The 18,848-nt window shown below is 39.6% G+C and overlaps 2 protein-coding genes across 2 annotated transcripts in view; both read left to right on the top strand.

Annotated features, from left to right (window-relative positions):
• The first annotated feature begins 8,028 nt into the window (after positions 1 to 8,028).
• LOC118406106 (carbohydrate sulfotransferase 1-like) lies at positions 8,029 to 16,301 on the top strand. The gene is made up of 2 exons (XM_035805973.1): positions 8,029 to 8,159; positions 14,093 to 16,301. Exon 2 carries the CDS (start codon positions 14,264 to 14,266, stop codon positions 15,650 to 15,652), a length of 1,389 nt encoding a protein of 462 aa, XP_035661866.1. The 5' UTR covers positions 8,029 to 8,159; positions 14,093 to 14,263; the 3' UTR covers positions 15,653 to 16,301.
• A 1,661-nt stretch (positions 16,302 to 17,962) lies between these two features.
• Positions 17,963 to 18,848, top strand: part of LOC118406110 (carbohydrate sulfotransferase 3-like) — a 5,022-nt gene continuing 4,136 nt past the window's right edge. Inside the window, exon 1 of the mRNA XM_035805978.1 lies at positions 17,963 to 18,257. The gene's annotated coding sequence lies outside the window, so the exon portion shown is untranslated. The remainder of the gene's footprint in view (positions 18,258 to 18,848) is intronic.

The following is an 18,848-nucleotide window of genomic DNA, read 5'->3' as shown; positions in this document are numbered from 1 at the left end:
AAGACAACAGCGGGAAAACTGTAGCTGTCAAGGCTATGAAGACGATGAACCAGCAAGCCAGTGGACAGAATGCGCAAGCTCGATCTAGAAGGAGCAATCGCAGAGGTGACCGTACCAAACGTTCATCTTCAATGCCAGCGTTCAAGGCCACGGGAATATCTGTTGATCAGCGCACGAAGGATGCCGCTGCCCGTGAACTTGAAAACGATGAGCAAGGCGCTGCAGCAGCACTTCCTCTGGACGTCAACAACCAAACACCATCCTCGCAAGCAGAGGAACAACATCCCAACGACGATACGGCACACCAATTTAGCAGAGATACATCGTAAGTATGAGGAACTGGTGACCTTAGTACAAGAGAACGAGGGACAGGGAAAGGAAATCATGCAGAAGCTGCAGAAAGAAGTGGAGAAAGACGCCAAAAAGGACTGCCTTCCATCGTCGTCGTCTGTCTTGGTGATGACAGGTTCTGACAGTGAGGTTACAGAAGTTCCTCTCTGCTCTCTTCATGTAGATGACAAGGTGAAAGTATCTGCAGCCATATTTGAGCCAGTGTTCCTCTACAGCCATGCTGTTGAAGACGTCCTATCAACGTTCATTGCCGTGACCACAGAAACGGGCAAGACGGTCGCACTCTCGAAGAGCCATCTCATCGCGATCATCAAAGGTGAAAAGAACGTCACTGTTGCCGCCAAAGACATCGCAGAAGGCGACAAGATTTTCACCGTCGTAGAGTCTACAGAATCCCTGGTACCCGAAAAGGTAGTAAACGTTCGCTATGTGTTGAAAAGCGGTCAGTACTGTCCACACACGTACAGTGGCTACATGATCGTAAACGGTGTGTATGTCTCGTGCTATACGGACAAGTTGCCGCTGAAGTTAGCGCACGGTCTTCTCCTCCCTCTCGGCTGGCTACATCGCACCTTCCCCCGCCTGTTCAGGCTGCTGTGCGCCCCGGAGGAGGTAGATGGCGTGCCGTGGTGGATGGGCAAGCTGGACGACATGCTCACGTGGTGGAAGACACGTTAACAAACCTGTCGTATAAAGCAATATTCCAATATTCATCTTTCCCAAGAAGGCTAGGTTTTTTGGAAAGTATACTGAGTAACTTGAGAAGCTGTGGATGGATCTCTATGTTGATTTGGTATGTGGGTTGGGGTCGTGTAAATAAGTTATGTATCTGTATCTACATAGCTGATAACTCTCCTTCGGTGTAACACAACAGTTTCTGTATCTAATATAGATGGTATAACGACCTTTCGGCGTAACACACCAGCTTCTGTACTTGTATAGTCGGTATAACTGCCCTTCAGTGTAACACACCAGCTTCTGTATCTTTATCTGTATATCATTATAACTGCCCTTCAGTGTAACACACCAGCTTCTGATACAGTATCTTTATCTGTATATCCGTATAGATGCCCTTCAGCGTAACACATCTGTCCAGCTTCTGTATCTTTATCTGTGTATCCGTATAAATGCCCTTCGGTGTAACACACTAGCTTCTGTATGTGTATCCGTATGTCCGGTATAACTGCCCTTCGGTGTAACACAACAGTTTCTGTATTTGTATCTATATAGTCGGTATAACCTCCCTTCTGTGAAACACACCATCATCTGTGTCATATTCTGTATATAGCTGGTATAACTGCCGTTTGGCGTACTATGGAAGTACTTGTCACATCTAAACTTCGCACATTTAGTGGTAGTTAAGCATTTAAAGTTTTCTTATTGAGGATACTCCTTTAGCACTTTGTAGCGAGAACTTCACTCCACTCTACGATAGTTTTCTTGGGAAAACGATTTTTGTACACATCGATTCTATGTTGATATTATAACTCTATTGCTAGTATACTCGAAGGCATGACAGTCTATGTCTTGTTCTTTTCTGAACGAGTATTGGATGCCTTGTAGTTGGTACGCCTTGGAACCTTTATTAGTCATTTTTAAAATATTCTGTACATCCCGAAATTTGCCATAGCTATAGACGTATAGTTATGTCATGTGTGTAGAATGTGTGACTAGAGCCGTTGAAGTGCTTGACCCAACATATGTTGGGAAGCATATGCTGGTACTGTTTTCACTATGCTACTTTTTTGTTACTTTCCTTCCAAATAAGCCTATAAAGTTATACATCATTACAAAGCTTAAGGTCTCTACTTTTCAAGCATCAAAGAGTCTACAACGCCCAGAATTGGAAAATATATAGTGAAAATTTGTCAGCACCACAAGGGTTAAATTAATTAAACTTATGATGATGATGATGGTGATGGGACAGGGCAAAGGGCAAATGTGTTAAGAAATTTTATTATTATCATTATGAATTGTTGGACATATAGATTCACAACATAAAATGCTAAAACTGCAATACATGAAGTTGTGCCGCAATGTATCGTTCCTAAGTAAAATAGATGAACATAAACATCGCAATGAATTGTTGTCTTTCAACTTTGCTTCTTGTTTGAACCTTGACGTTTGCCAGGTTAACCACCTCCTATAGAACCCATATTTGATTTATTATTATCTTCGCCAGCGAAGATTATAAGATTGCTTACTTGGGTCTGTATGTAGGTCAACAGCTTATAAGTCGAGAAATTGTGGATGGAACTTTTTGATTTTTTGTAGGTGTGTAGCGGTTGTCGAAAGGCATGCCTAGTTTGAAAATGGTTTACCTGGCGTTTTCCTACGGTACAGCAGCGACCTTTGTATTTTTTCGAGGTTTGTTTCGAGAAGCATAACTCAAAATGCAGCTGGGCGATTTCTACGATATTTGGCAGGTGTGTAGCGGTTGTGTAAAGGATTGTCATGTGCGAGAATGGTTTAGCTAGCTTTTACCTATGGTGCTGTAGCTGGCTTTGTATGTAATTGCGTTTGTCTGTTAACACGATAACTCGAGATGTTCTACATGGATGCTAATGATATTTTGTTGATAGGTAGGGGACACAGAAAGGAAGGTCAAGTTCGATAATGGGCCTCCTAGCGACTTGTTTTGGTACTGCAAGTGAGCGTCAAAGCTTGCGCCTAAATTTTCCAGAAGTGCCATGTTCATGATTTTTAAGTGGTGGATAGCTGTTGGGACTAGGAGTGAATGGTGTAATTTTGGGCCCCCTAGCAGCTTGTTTGGAACTGCAGTGGGTCTTATAGTTTGTAACTTTTAAAAAGGATAACTGCAGAGGGGATTGATGGATATTCTTTGCTTTTGGTAGGTAGGTACTTAGGGTGATTATCAACATAATGAGATGCTAATTATGTAAATTGCGATCTACTTAATATAATTACTTTGGGATTCTTATCATGGAGAGAACCACATCCCTTACAAAAGTGGTGTGCAGTGCAACATGACACTGGCACCATTGTCACCCTAGTCCAGCACTAATGTGTGGACCATCAATCTTCATTTATCATTCAAGCCCTTCAGACAGAAGCAGAAGCCTGATCTCCTTTCCCTGACAAGGGCCAGTCACACCAAATTAACCCCCTGCCCTCAGTCTCCAGGTCTTAGCACAGACAAATCAAAGGTGGAGCAGAACTAATCGTCATGCCATGGCAGGGTGTTACACGCCCGCCCGTTTGAGGCATAAGACATGGTCACGTAAAAAAAGATTAAAACATCGCGGTGGGCCAAATCAGGCTGTCAAAGGTGCCAACGTAATCCTCATGAGTTGTTCGATCGCATACAGCACGCTTAATGATTCAAATACTATTTCGGGATGAGATTTGAAGAGTCAAAGTTGGCCTTCAAACTGGCTCTTTTTGCCTGATTTTGGCCTCGATTTCACACTGCATGGGGGTTTCCGTGCAACCGATTACGACAATATCATATACTTCCGGGTTGTACGAGTGCGGTCATAGAACGCGGGTGGTATCGTATCTTGTCTCGGTTTGTGCTAGGTTGTAGAGGAGGATCTAAGTAAGGCTTATGAATATACTAATACTTGGAGATTAGCAATTACTATGCCTGTCATGTCAATCAGCTATTTTGTCTTTGCGGGGCTATGAATGGGGGGATCTGAGTAGCCTGACGTGATAGCCAGGCCAGGTAGACTGTGTAAAATACCTCTGACTTAACTCGCGATTGCAAAACTTTACTTACTATTTTCATGAGATGGACACAAACATTCACCAAGGCGGGGCCGTAACAATCCTTACGTATGACCCTTAGGTAACCCTTAGATGACCTATTATCTAATATATAGGCCAGTCACTCAAAGTTTGTTTATTATTTCTTTTTTTACGAAAAGACTGCAATGTACATTTTGTAGAGTGAAATCTTATATAAAACTAAAGACCTAGCCTAACCTAGCCTAACTAAAGACCTTACATCCAGCTTTGCTATATTAACATCTCGTATTAAGCTGTATTTGGTGCTTATCCGGCCCATTATAGCCATAATTACATACATTAATCATTCAAAAACAACGACCTTCGATAAAGAATGTTTATTTGGCGAAGATGTGTGTTCGAGGAACTCTAGTTATTAATAGTCCTGTCGTGCGTTTGGCGAAGGGCCAGACTTCAGAGCACCGAGTACTATATTACTGCAGTTTGACTGTACACTATGATTATAATCTTTACGACTTGACAGATATCAATCTTGAAAATAAGCATGCATACAATGGACTTTCATTTATTACTGTACTTGTGCCAAATCCCAAGATGTGCTTGTTGTCCAATCCCCCCCACCCTCATGAAGAATGGAGGTATAACTTATGGTTTGGCAGGTTTCGTTTGTGTGTGTGTGTGTGTTTGTGTGTGTGTGTGTACAACGTGTACAACGATTAAGATTCATCCAATTCCACCATTTTACAAATTGCGATTTTTTTTTCATTTTCTAAGAAAATCATACGGTATCTGAGTGTGTATCTGAATGCGAATGCCTTTCACAAGTTGCGACAGTCCAGAAAAGAACCTTCGAGCCTACATTTCGCAAAGTTCTGGAAATCGCCGCGTGAAATTACGATTTGGGGGGGGGGAGCGAATTTTTACAAGTTCGCAGTTAGCAAAATGGCATCAGCAGTGCAAATCTTGGAACACCTCTCTATATAGGAAGGTTCCAAAGTAGTCTCCGCCATTGTTGTCTTATAAGTCGGTTGAAATAGTCTTTTGATAGTAAGTATGGGATGGCTGTATAGAAAAGGTGACCCCGGCAGTTAAAATTAATTACTTTACGTCAAGAATGGCAACGGGATAATGGGATAGCCCAAGGCATGGATTCTACCTACAACCATACAGTAAGGCCACAGCAAGTAAGAGTGCAAAAATAATGAAATAGCGCAAAAAAAACAAGATGGCCAAAATATTCAAAATAGACACGATGAACGAAGATTTGAAATGACAAAACGTGGCATCACAACTAACAATGCATCAAATAAGTAAACTAGTGTAGTAAAAGTGACACTATCGTAGTAGACTGGTATCACCTGCCAAGCTAAGCTGGCAATTTCATGGCTTCAATATTGGTTGCACTATTAACAACTATCCAACTAGTTTCACTTCTGCAACTATAGTCATGGCTACCTCCCTTGTGTCACTTCTACAAGTATGATTATTAGGCTACAACACCTTTGCCAATTTTTTGGTCTATCTGATCATCCCCCAAGAGGAAAAAAATCTTGTTTTTTTTCTGAAATCAGGCAAAAGTTAATGAGTTCGCTGATGTCATCCATAAAATCTACTTGTTGTGGCCTAATGCGAAATTTTCCGACAGTCTTGTCAATGTGTAGTGATATTTCAGTTTTCAAGGTTACTAAATGAGCGGTGGTTGACCCCTCACACTGGTCTGTTGCATCTTGTTAAACATTAACCTTTGTTTTGCTGCTCACTTCCTATAGCCTTTGCTCCTTGTTTGCATGAACTTTTCTTTTATTCGTGAAAAGCTCAAATCAGCCTACAGGCCGCTTTTCATTTAGGTCATGAGGGAGGTAAGGGTCAGATAGAATATATCAGAGCAACAGATTACATCAAGTTCTAATAAATCTATCAATATATATTGTTACATATACATGGTATAAAAGTATAGTAGAGCGAAAGTTCAGGGTTTGGGGCATTACTTTTACTTCAAGAGTCTCTAAAAGCGTGTCAGAGTTCTTCGTGACCTGTACTTCGTTTGGCAAGGGCCAGACAGTTTGAGAAATGACTGCAGACTATAATCTTTAAGACTTGACAGACTTCTATGTAGAACCTCGAATGGGAATGCACAACCCCTTAGTAATTGGATGTTGCTAACTTGTGTCAGATCTCCATTTAAAAAAAAGGAGTTTGTGTTTTAGCAGGGTTCGTTTGTGCGTGTGTGTGTGTGTGTTTGTGTGTGTGTATGTGTGCGTGAGTGTGTGTGTGTGTGCGTGTGTATTTCGTGTGTGTATTTGTGTGTGTGTTTGACGTGCGACACAAAGTTAAAAAATACATGACCACATCATCAATTTTGACCCAAAAGTAGACTTCTTGGAAATTGCAGCGTGAGTAACGAATTAAAAATGTACAATTGTTAAATTTCATCTAAAAGTGATTTGCACTGACGCCATTATTTTACGAATGGTGATTTCTTTAATTTTCTCTAAAGAAAGGTATATGGTCTCTTTCACTCTCTCTTTCTCTCTCTCTGTCTGTATGTATGTTTGTGTTTGTGTGTTTGTTTATGTGTGTGTTTGTGTATGTGTGTGTGTGTGCCTGTGTGTAGGGGGGGGGGGGTAAAATACGTGACCAGTCTACAAATCAAAGGACCTCGCCCGAAATGTCACAACCTCAATTTTGGCCCCAAAATATATACAAGATAATTGTCTTGCAAATCGCCAGGTTGCCACTTAACTAATTGCCACTGAAATGTTCCCAACTTTGCGCATCGCACCGAACTAAAAAAAAGTTAACACAACAAAATTAATTACATATATTTCCCCAGATGTCTGTGTTTTATTCTCCACTGCATATACAGGGAAGAAATCAAATGCCATGTGTAACGAAATGACTTCGTGATGTAACGAATCGACTGTAACGAAAAGGCGATGTAACGAAACGACCGGTTACCAATCAAGCCCAATAGCTTCCGTTTTAGATTAGTAGTAGCACTAGATGATGACTTGTATTTGGGGCTACGTTCATTTCATTACTGCATGCTATACCCTATCATTATTTTGACCACTATAATTCTATTCTCATGTATACTTACAATTAACCTTCGGGCATGAATTTGCAATCAATTATTATAATAATTAAAAATGTACAGTGACTGTTAGAAATTCATCGCAAATAGATTTGTAGTGATTCTACCATTTTGCCAATTTCGAACTTTGTTTTGTACAAACAGGTTGGATCTGACTAAAATACGTGACCACTGCATACCAAATGACCTCGCCCGAAATGTCACAAACTCAATTTCGACCCCAAAATAGATACAAGATAATTGTCTGGGAAATTGCAAGGTTGCCATATAATTAAAAACCAGTGAACTAAGACCTACATGTAGATCCATCACAAAATATTTCCATTCATACCACCATTTTGCAAATTGCGAACTTTTTTGTGTGCAAACCGGTTGGCACTGGTTGGCACAACTTTGTGAATGCCACAGTCCAAAAAGAAACCCGTTTTGTGTCCCCCTTTGACTTGTACGGACAAGGGGTCAACTACCGCTCGACTAAATAGCCTTGAGAACCAAAATATCACCACACAATTAAATGAATGGTGGACAATTTCGCATGCTGTATGACCGCAGATAACATCCAACCCTTGGGCTATCCTTTTGTCCCCCTCTGCCATTCTTGACGTACAATAATTAACTTTTACAGGGGTCAACTTTTCTATACACTTCTACAGCCATCCCATTCTTACCATCCAAAGACTAATACAACCGACTTATAAGACAACAACAAGGGAGAACGAAGACTACTGTACAGTCTTCCTATAGAGGTGGTTTTATTTTTGGAGCGAACAATCACAAAGAAACAGTTTGTAGACATTATCTGGGGTCATTCTTTTGAGAAGGTAACTTGATAAACCGGTTTTTCTGTTCGAGTAAGGCGCATGCGGCCAACGCATATTGACGACAGCGGGTGCAAATCTTACTCACTTCGGTATACAGTCTTTGTTGTACGGTGTTCTTTTGAGGGAAATCCGGTGTTCTTCTATTCTTCAAGTCTCTCTGTGTGGAAAGCCTTACCATAAAGGTACGTACTTTATAAGCTATACATTAGTAAACAATCGGTGAGCTAAGAAATCGTGATTAAAAAAATCTGAACTCACAAGAGATTTAGTACTTGTACAAGCAGTGGCTAGGCACTGAATGTGTTTACTTTTGGGACGTGTGTGTCTTTTATGACTTTTCTCCAGGTTTTCTATTTTGTCGGAATATTTTTCAGTTAAACCGAAACCTGACGAAATAGAAAGATAAAAACGTTCAAAAGCAACCGGAAATTGATAACCTCTGGTTGGAGAATAGATTATTAGTAACACAGGAAGTTACACTGGTGAAGAGAAATGTCATGTTCTTCGAACTGCTTGTTCTTGATAAGTTCTGTGATTATAAGGAATATGTTGTAGTTGAGTTAACGTTAGGCTACTGACGAAAAAGGTTTAATTTGCTCGGTTATTTAGAGAGACAGAAAGAAACATTTTGCTCGTGGGTTTACAGCATTCTTGTCGCTTGGGGAATTGTATACTAGGTATTGACGATTAGCTTGGGTACTTTAAGTGTTGTCTAAATGTCCTATAGTTGACGATATAACATATAACAAAAGAATACGAGATTCTATTTTCTCCTATAACTATGAAAAAGGAAAAATCTTCGCCAAAGTTGTGTGAAAGACACTTCCGGACACACAAATTTTGCAACCGAACTGCTCTTCGCAAATTTCTCGAGGGGAGGGTGGGTAACAATTAGATGTCAATTAATGATGATTTATTATTCATTAGTCAACGAAGTTACGCTTTACAGTACAACTAGTTGCTTTCTGAAACTGTTGTTTTCTTCTCTAGTTTTTAGACCATTCATGATTTTAATAGAACTTTTATTGAAAAGTAGACAAGGTTTGAAGTGTGGTATCAGTATATGAAGCTCACTTCTTTAGAGTAAAGTTGAGTGGAGTAGAGCGGAGTTCTTCGGTTTTTATCTATATCTACATCTACATTGTCACTATCCCCAGATAACCCCATCAGGGGCAAAGTAGGGGGCAGTTAGGGTCCCATTAGCTAGTCTCCAAGCGTAGACCCTACGTTGCCTTCGAGATAGTATCAAAGCTGACGTTGACAATCGCGAACATGCGTTTCGAACTATGCTAAGCTTATTTTTCTGAGCATTATTTGTTTTGGGTTTGTTACTTTGACGATCTAATATGATATCCACATTATTGCAGCATTATGACTGGACTTTTTTTATTCCTTACTCCAGAAAGGTATAAAATGGTTACCTGACTTCAGTTGGGGAGGTAAAAGGTGGTAGAATGAGAGGGTTAATTTGGGCTTCTACTCCCAATACCATACCCTAGACACAGTAGATAACAACCCACTGCCCTTTACCTCTGTCTTTTCTTTGTCTGTAGCAATGTTAAAGTAAGTGGATAACTTGAAAACAGTGCCACATTGTCTTTGTCTGTCTTCATAAAGGAGATAAGATCTAGAAAAGAATTAATACTTTTTTCCTGTGATCTATGAAAAGTGACCTCGACATAACAGCAGATAATGACAGTTAAATGTCACGTAAAAGACGACCTTTTAGGTAAATCAACCGTACAAAAAATCACAACAAGTCAACAGTGTGTTGTGGCTACGCAACAAAAGGTTTAATTCATAATTTTCCTTTTAAGAATATGAAATTCCAGTTGTCTGACTTATAATCTAGGTCAATGATTTTATAATCGATTAAACCGTAATTTCCAATGGTGTACTGCTAAATAATAATCATATGATAATACATAAGACCACCCCAAGAAAACTTCCAGTGTACGGTATGTTGTTGGGTGGTCTATTTTGAGGTGGTTGGAGAAACTCAATGGACAGTAGAACTTAAGCTTGTGCAGCTTCCTTTTTCACACTTTAACTAATATCATAGATACCAGATGATGATTCCCACATGCTACACAGTGTTCATATATGTCATTCACCTGAAGATTTTGTTCTCAGGAATATGTTCTTTCGGTCATAGGGCCAAAATCTTACATAAAGTCCCTTTTAAGAATACAATTAATCTGCCCTAGTTGGCACGCCTCAAAGTAAAGAATAAGGTTTTTGTCTCCATGTTAATAGTGGAGATATAGTTCTGGGTGTGTCTGTTTGAGTTTCCGGACTTTTGTCATCAGCATAACTCAAGAACCACTAGATGGATTACGATGATATTTGGTATGTGAGTAGGTGTTGAAAAGACGAAGGTCTTTTTAATTTTTGGCTCCCTGGTATGTGACCTTGGTACTGCAGTAGAACTTCTGTTTCTTGTATATTTTGACTTGTGCTTGCTATGGTCTTGGTTTCTTGTGGAAAAAGGTTTGTTTTTTTCTTGTTTCCTTTCAGTAGACAACCATGGTGCTAACGGTTGTAGTGGATTTGAATGTTGAACGATACAATACCTCTAGGGTTGGACAGGTTTTCTAAAATTCACCTGTCGTATCGGGCAAGTACGTAGAAAATTTACTTGCCCGAACTAACTTTTCACTTGTGCGGACATTTAAATGACATTAGTCTAAGTAGTTACAATACCATCCATGGAATTCATTTATTGCTAGCTCTATTTTTACTGTGTTAAGCAATGCTTGGGCTGTGAAAGGTAAGAAGAAGTATATCAAAATCTCTGTCATTGAGAAATCTGACTTGCCCGGTCGAACAAGTGGGGTAGGACATGCTTGCCCGAACAGCACTTTCACTTGTCCTGGAAAATATGTCCTGGACAATATGTTTGCTTTCTGTTATTTCAGAGTTATGTATTATTTGTACTTTTCTGTTGCTATTATTTCTGTATTGTTTTAATGTGGACTCCAGGAAGACTAGTGTATTTCACTAATGGAGATCTAAATAAACCAAACCAAACAATCGGGTTAGTGGACTTGTCCAACCCTGTGCTGCCAGTCGCCAATCTGGGTGACCTTAGATGACTCAACTTGCATTTTACGCAGAATTTGTCCCTTATTGTCCGTCTAAGCAAGTTTGTCCTTGGTCTAAGTACAGTAGAATGCGATCATTGTCGGTGATATTGGGGTTGTGGTCACAGAGACAGGGCGGCTAGATAAAGGGATAGGTTGGGCGTGAGAGCAAGGAAGAAAATAACCCATAATTGTAGAGTGGTGTGATTGTGGCTTTTTTTCTGTGTTGTGTGGGTGTCTTTTTGAAACCCAAACAGATACAAACCATACGTATCCAGGATGATAAAATTATTCTAGGGGATGGGTGTGGGGTGAACAATAAACAAAACGTTAATCTTATCTCATCTATCTCTTAGACTAACTATTGACCGTGAGGGCACCATAGAGGACCTGACAATCAGTTTTTCCCAACCCCTCTCAGTTTTGTGTCCTTCTTAGTGTATTACTTAGTGTCGTGTCTGCCTATTCTCTGATATTATTCGCCCATCTTTTTGGTTGCCTATCCTTCTTTCTTCCTCCCTGGAAGGTTACTTGCATGATAGTTTTGGCTAGTCCCAAACCAGAGGCCTTAACCAGAAATAAGATTCACAGCTCAAATTTTGGGGCACAATTGCATGCGCATATAAAGTTAACATTTACCAATTTTCAAGTCGTTGTAGTCAGTACTTTCCAGTTGATGTTCAGTAGGTACGTACATGTAAGTGGCGAGAAAAACAAGGTTGAACTGTGATCAGTACGTGATCAGAGCAATGTAGGTCGTGTTCTTCATGAAATCTACGAGCCACATAATAAATATCAGTATCCATCCAAGGATTCTCGAGTTATATTGTCACAGACATAAAGTAACGACGGAAAATGCCAGGTAAACCATTTTCAAACTTGACCTTCCTTTTCATAATCGCTACTCACCTACCGAATTTCTTTAAGATCCATATACAGCTTCTTGAGTTATGTTGCTCAAAAAAAATTCATTCACAGCCCGCTACAGTACCGTCGGAAAACGCTTTTTTTTTAATTTGACATTCGTTACTACACTTGCTACTCAAATAACAAATATTATGAAAACATAACCTTCTTGAAGAATGTCACCACAAATTCAGAATGTCAAGGATTTTTTTTTTAGATGTGACTTTAATTTGATTTGATTAGATGATCGCCGCCTTTTTCATGCAAATTTTAGATCTAATCGCTTTTGCCAGAAGACAATTTTGCTTCTTTTGTGTGACGCAATTTTGTACACATTTAAACTAGGTTACCGCACGCAAATATGCAAATGAGGGGGGGAAAAAGATAAGAGATCACTACATCAGAATTTCTATTGAAAGCTTAAGCTAAAGGCATAACCCGCCGAACGTGCAAATATGTGCTGTCTACGTGCCTAAACGTGGGCAATCTTTTGGGATCCGTAAGTGGTAAGTACCGCCTACGTACGAACTCGTAGGGGATCCAACGGATTTTGGAGCACGCAGACACGCCGTAGAACTTTACGTGCAGGCAAAACTTTGTGTGCCGTGCGCTGACGTACTCCTTCCCTACTCTTGCCAGTCGTTCCCCACATTTTCAGAAATACGTGGCGGACGTGGCCTCCCCCCCCCCCCAAAAAAAAAAAAACGTACGGGCAAATTGCACGTTCGGCGGGTTGTGCCCTTACCTTAAGGAATCCTTGCTATTTACTAATCTTCCTTTATAACTCGAGAAGACCTTGGCACATTGTCTTCAGACTTAGAATGCGAGTAAGTCTTGATGAGACCTTGAAATGATTAGATTTTGTACTCTCTAAGCAGAGGTTCGGCTCCGGCTATTTTCAAAAATTTTTTAGGCATTTTTGTCTGGTTTTCCATTCTGTACCGTTTTCTTTGGAAAGAAATAGAAAGTCTGACAGAAATGCCTTAAACATGTAAAAAAAACGCCTAAAACAAGTCAAAAACAGTCGGAGCCGAACCTCTACTTGCAGAGTATATATTTTGGGCTCTGTAGCAACTTCCAGTTTCAGTATCTTTTGATCTGAATAGCTAGAGCCAGTGTTTTGGAGTGGCAGATAGCTTCTATGCACGGGAAGAAGTAAGACATATTTGAGCTGCATTTATGCTAAAAATATTGAAAACCTAACAAAAAGTTAACGGATCGATTTTTTTTTTTTTTTGTATGTTGATGTTTTATTTCGATGTAAGTGCTTGCCATTCTTGGAAAGTTCAATTGTTTGCCCCTCCCCCTTGTTTAAGTTACGGATTTCCAGATCATTTTGATGGTTATAGGTTTGAAGGCTGATAGCCGGTATAAAGTTACCATACCAGAATGGCTATCACATCAAAATATATACCTTCTACTATTCAAAAATAACAAGGAGAATTTGCCCCGGGCCCTAGAGGGTACCGATATGTGAAATATGGGGTCCTGGCCCATGGACAAAGTTAGAGTATTGACGTATCAGTCACTAGTGGAGATACAAACCAAACAAAAACAAAACAAGACAAAACATGAAAGTCCCAGTATATGGTTCAGCTCGTTTACGTCATCTAGGTCACTTAATGATGTTTTATGTGGGAACATGGCCACACAGTGACGTCAGCAAACGTAAAAATGCCTGGAGCAAAACTCGCAAGTCATTCGTTACGCTTGGACAACGTATTGTCCATACTTGTGTGATAGCATGCGAACTTCTTATGGGGAGGGGGGCATTGAGAACCCTTTATCGGGTGAAATTGTACATGAAATATGGGAAGTTTAGATTCTTACGGTAGGAAAGACTCTATATTTGTTCATTTAGCTGTATAAAATGTCATTTCTCCCTCTTGGGGTTTCCCCACCCCCATAAGATAGTGGAATCGTCGCAAACTGGTTGTTTTGGTTGTTAATTATATTGTTAACTATAGATTTAGTACTAGCATTGCTTTTACTGTTGTTTTTCTCCTATCGTTTGCTAGCAAAATGACAGCGAATGATATTTACCTTGAATATTTCATGCAATGTCTACTGCATTTAGTCTATACGGAGACGAATTTTAAAATAAACTTTTGTATTATTTTTTACAGGCTGGGAGTGACATCTACATAAGAAACGTGAATTCCGACGGATGAACAAGTCGTCTTTTACTTGAAGAAAGCTTTCGACTGTTGAACTAAATCGTGCATTTCCCACATCCACTGTTATAGCGCAACTAGAATTCTTCATAACGTACCATCTCTGCCTACGCTTAATTTACAATGTGTAGAACAATGCATATGTGCAGGAAACTGCTTCTCCTCAACTTGAGGAAGATACTACTCCTTGTACTCTTCGTGGGGACTTCCACGTACACGTATTTGGCATTCACTTTCCCCTACGAGGAACCAAACGATGGTAAGATGCTAAGGATGCTCCAAGACGTCAGAAGCCCCTTGGAGAAACTCGAAGACGCTGGCTACAACTTAGAGCGACTTCAAGACCAAGAATCTCCTTCAAAGCTGGTCATACGTCCCGAGCAGCCTGAAGAAATTGACCCACTTGAGTTCATCTTTGGCGGTTTCGAAGACAAGTCAGTAACTACAACACCCCAACCAAGGACAAAGAAGAAAGCAGCGCCCCTAGCGGTATCTAAACAAACTGAAGTGGCAACTAAACGAACTGCAGTCATAGTCATGACTCAAATGCGGAGTGGATCAACTTTCGTGGGGGAGATATTCAACCAACACCCTGACGCCTTCTACTTCTTCGAACCGATTTGGGCACTGGAATACAACAAAAACAAAGCGTACAACAGTACGGCATGGCAACTAAAGCTACTAGAGGGACTTTCAAAATGCAAATTTGAACCAATTCGTGACATCATGCAATTTTACCTGACTACCAAGGAACTCGGTGTCATGAAAACTTGCAGAGCGATAGACAGCATGTGCGACAGATACAGAAACAAGACTAGAAAATGGCCCGGAAGATGTCCGATCCCTGACGACAAATTCACAGAAGTTCTGCAAACGAACTGCCTCAAGAACAAATTCACTGCCATCAAGACAATACGACTAAACGATATAACACTTTTTAAGCCGTTAACGGAAGATGAAGAACTGAATTTCAAGATTGTTCAGTTGGTGAGAGATCCTAGAGCGATCATTGCTTCACGACTTGCTTTGGTAAAGAATAACGTGTCCGTCACAAACCATCTTCACAACGATGTAGACAGAAGCGAAGTACGAACGGTCTGCGACTGGATGACGACAAACATGCAACCTTACCGCGACCAGAGCGAGTGGTTACGCAAACGGTACGCTCTAGTACGGTACGAGGACGTTGGTCTGGACCCCATGACAACCATGGCGAGATTCTACAAGCTAATTAACATACCAATGTCTAGGGACGTTTCCAAATGGCTTGGAAGTCACACAAAAAAGGCAAAAAGGATGAAAGACAGGAAAGACCCCTTCGGAACCAAAAAAGACCCAGAGAAAACCGCCAACGAATGGCGGACGAGGTTGAGTTTCAAACAGGTTCAAATCATCCAATCAGAATGCAAAGAAGCTATGACGTTGTTCCATTACAAATTTGTCGAGTCTCATGAAGAACTAAAGAACATTGATGTCAGTCTGTACCAGAAAAGACCGCCTCAGCTTTTCTAGTAATTTTTTTTCTTCAATTAAATGTTGGATAAGTAAAAAATAAAGAAATTGTAGACTTTTCTTAAGTGAATATTTTCATTAGGTTGGTAATAAGTCACTGCAAAACAAAATCAACGTTTTGTTGATCGTCTGTAAACACCGCATTAGATAGCTATGTATATAAATTTTATGTAGATACTTTACGTTTGGGACCGCATCTGTAAGCAGCGACTCCTATGCTGCAGTACATTTTGAACCAGTCAGAATTGCCCTGAAAAAGATGACAGACGGTAACCAAACTTGTTAAATATAGCACTTAGTTTCATACAAAGAATGATGTTATTTAAAGTACGATTTTACCTCAAACGTTGTAGATGACATTGAAACTGTTAGGAGTCGTTGAAAGTTAAACTTCATAGCAAGTAAGGTAAAATCTCTCATGTATCGTATACATAATTATCCAATTTTATATCTTTATACCTGATTTGATAGAGGAACAAGTTATGCTGTAAGAATAGTTTTTTTTTAATTAGGAGTTTTGTATTTATGTGCATGTAGACTCAGTATGTATACGATAAGAAAGGTTAAAAATAGAGAAAACAATGTGTTCGATATACTATTGGTTATCCATGTATAGGTCATGTGAAATAACACATTTTCACAAAATTGACATCGTATCACTGTATTTGTTATATCACCTCGGTTTTCCAATTTGTGTGTGTGTGTGTGGGGGGGGGTGTATGCCTCTGTGTGTGTGTGTGTGTGTGTGTGTGAGCCTGTGTGAACCTGTGTGTGTGTGTGTGCCTGTGTGTGTGCCTGTGTGTGTGTGTGCGTTATGTTTAATTATTTGATTCCCTAACATCAACATGGTATTTTTTCTGTCTTGTGAGTATTGTTTTTTATATATGTGCAACATTTTCTATAGAAGTCTACCAGCATGCTCTTTAAAGCTGGGCTGACGTATGTCGTCAGTAATTATCTCAAATCCTTTGTTATCTGGGCTAGAATGATGCCTATACACACATCATGCACACTTAATTAAACTTAAGCTTTTTGACCCGTAAACTATTTGTTCACCCTTAAATCTTCAACTCTTGTTGTCTGTCCTTGAAATGTAATGTAAAGCGTTGACAATATGTACACAAAAACCCTGTGTCTTATCATTATATTTCAGCCATACCATAGGTATGGTGAAATATATTGTATTCGTAATGTTTCTTTCTTTCTTTCTTTCTCCTGTCAAATCTTCAAATCGAATCAACTCCGCCATTTTTTGACCGATTGACTTGAAATTTGGCACAAAGGTAGAGTAAGCCAATACCCCTAGGTGTTTTTTTCATTTTTTTCATATCTGCCTTTAAAATGATTTTATTGAGGTTTTTGTCAATTTTTATGTATATTTCGGGCTCCTGTACCCTGGTATTACAGCCGAATGACATGAAATTTGGTACAGAGGTGCCTTGATCATATGCTCACCTAGATTCAATAACAGTTTTGGCATACGGTACAACAAAATGCTTAATTTTGCGATTTTTTGCCATTTTTTGACCAAAAAAGGACATTTGTGGCTCCTGTAGCCTCGTTTTACAACCAAATGATCTGAAATTTGGTATAAAAGTGCCCTTCAATTATGTGCACATAAATTCAATAAAATTTTTCCCATACGGTACAACAAAATGCTTAATTTTGCGATTTTGGGCCATTTTTTGACCAAAAAAGGACATTTGTGGCTCCTGTAGCCTCGTTTTACAACCAAATGATCTGAAATTTGATATAAAAGTGCCCTTCAATTATGTGCACATAAATTTAATAAAAGTTTTCCCATACGGTACAACAAAATACTTAATTTTGCGATTTTTGGGCATTTTTTTGACCAGAAAAGGACATTTTTGGCTCCTGTAGCCTCGTTTTACAACCAAATGATCTGAAATTTGGTATAAAAGTGCCCTTCAATTATGTGCACATAAATTCAATAAAAGTTTTCCCATACGGTACAACAAAATACTTAATTTTGCGATTTTATGGCCATTTTTGACAAAATTTGGACATTTTTGGCTCCTGTTCCCTCGATTTACAACCTAATGACCCGTAAATTGGTAAAGGGGTGCTCTAGATATCTATTCAAATGACCCATGTATAATTTTTGGCATGGATCACTTTAAAATGATATATTTGGGATTTTTTTGGTCATTTTCCAATGTCCAAAGGGGTCAACGTAACGACCTCAAGGCCTATTGTTGCATGAGGGAGATGGCTGAAATATGCTGTATTTGCTCTCAAGCAAATGTCGGCCTTTCTAGTTCTTCTTGTAATTGACATCGTGAATTTCATCCAAATTTTCCATATATATGATTGTGTGTGTGTTTTTGAATACATAAAAGAGACGTTGTTTTCTTAGCGTGTTTTTGTACGCTTGTTGACTTCAGGGCTTGCTTGCTTGCGTTTATGCCAAAACCGGTTTATTTGCGTCATGTGTCACTACTTGGTTATTCAGTGAAAGGAGCGGTCTCAAAAATTGTCTGCCAAGAAGTTTTAGATTCTTTGCTGGTAAGACGTTTCACATTCTTTACAATTGTTTTGGATGAGGACTTGTGTGTCTTGTGCCCTCACTATATCAATCTTACAGGTAAGGAGTTTTGTGTTGACTTACTATTGACACTACTAGCATGCCCGTAGGCGTACATGTATTGGGACGAAATTGATGATATGACATTTCGGAAGAGACCATTTGTTTTGTGGAGGTCGCGTACTTTTAAGCCACCCTAGAAGCGGAATCAGCCCTAAATTTGTCAGAATTACTATTCTTTGTATATTCCTAGGTATCTTTATTGCATTCTTGAAATTCTCATTGCGTTCCAGACATTTCTGCACGAATTTTTTTGTCAAAACTTACGAGGTATATTTGAAGTGGATAAATATACGGCATGCCACTTCAAATCCTGCCAGAATGTGGCCAAAAGAATATATGATGCAGTGAGAATGCCTAGAATGCAGAGAAGCGACTATAACGTTATGTATAGTGTATAATGAATGTCAGAGCAAGAAGCGACTGTATACAATGTATAATAAACGCCGGAGCGAACTACTTTCCGGATGGTACCCAGCTACTAATACCCAATAATAGACAAAGAATAGTTATTCTGGTGGAATTTCGGCTCATTCCTTCCCGTGTGAAGGGGGTATAAGGTCTGTAGTCCTGAAGTACACTCACAGCACC

Source organism: Branchiostoma floridae, chromosome 18 (genome assembly GCF_000003815.2).
Source record: "Branchiostoma floridae strain S238N-H82 chromosome 18, Bfl_VNyyK, whole genome shotgun sequence".
NCBI classification, from domain to species: domain Eukaryota; kingdom Metazoa; phylum Chordata; class Leptocardii; order Amphioxiformes; family Branchiostomatidae; genus Branchiostoma; species Branchiostoma floridae.
The sequence above is the reverse complement of the archived record's forward strand: the minus strand, read 5'-3'. Positions and strand labels throughout refer to the sequence as shown.

Coding starts and splice junctions, on each gene's coding strand:
- LOC118406106 (XM_035805973.1), top strand. CDS start 14,264: ATGTGTAGAACAATGCATATGTGCAGGAAACTGCTTCTCCTCAACTTG.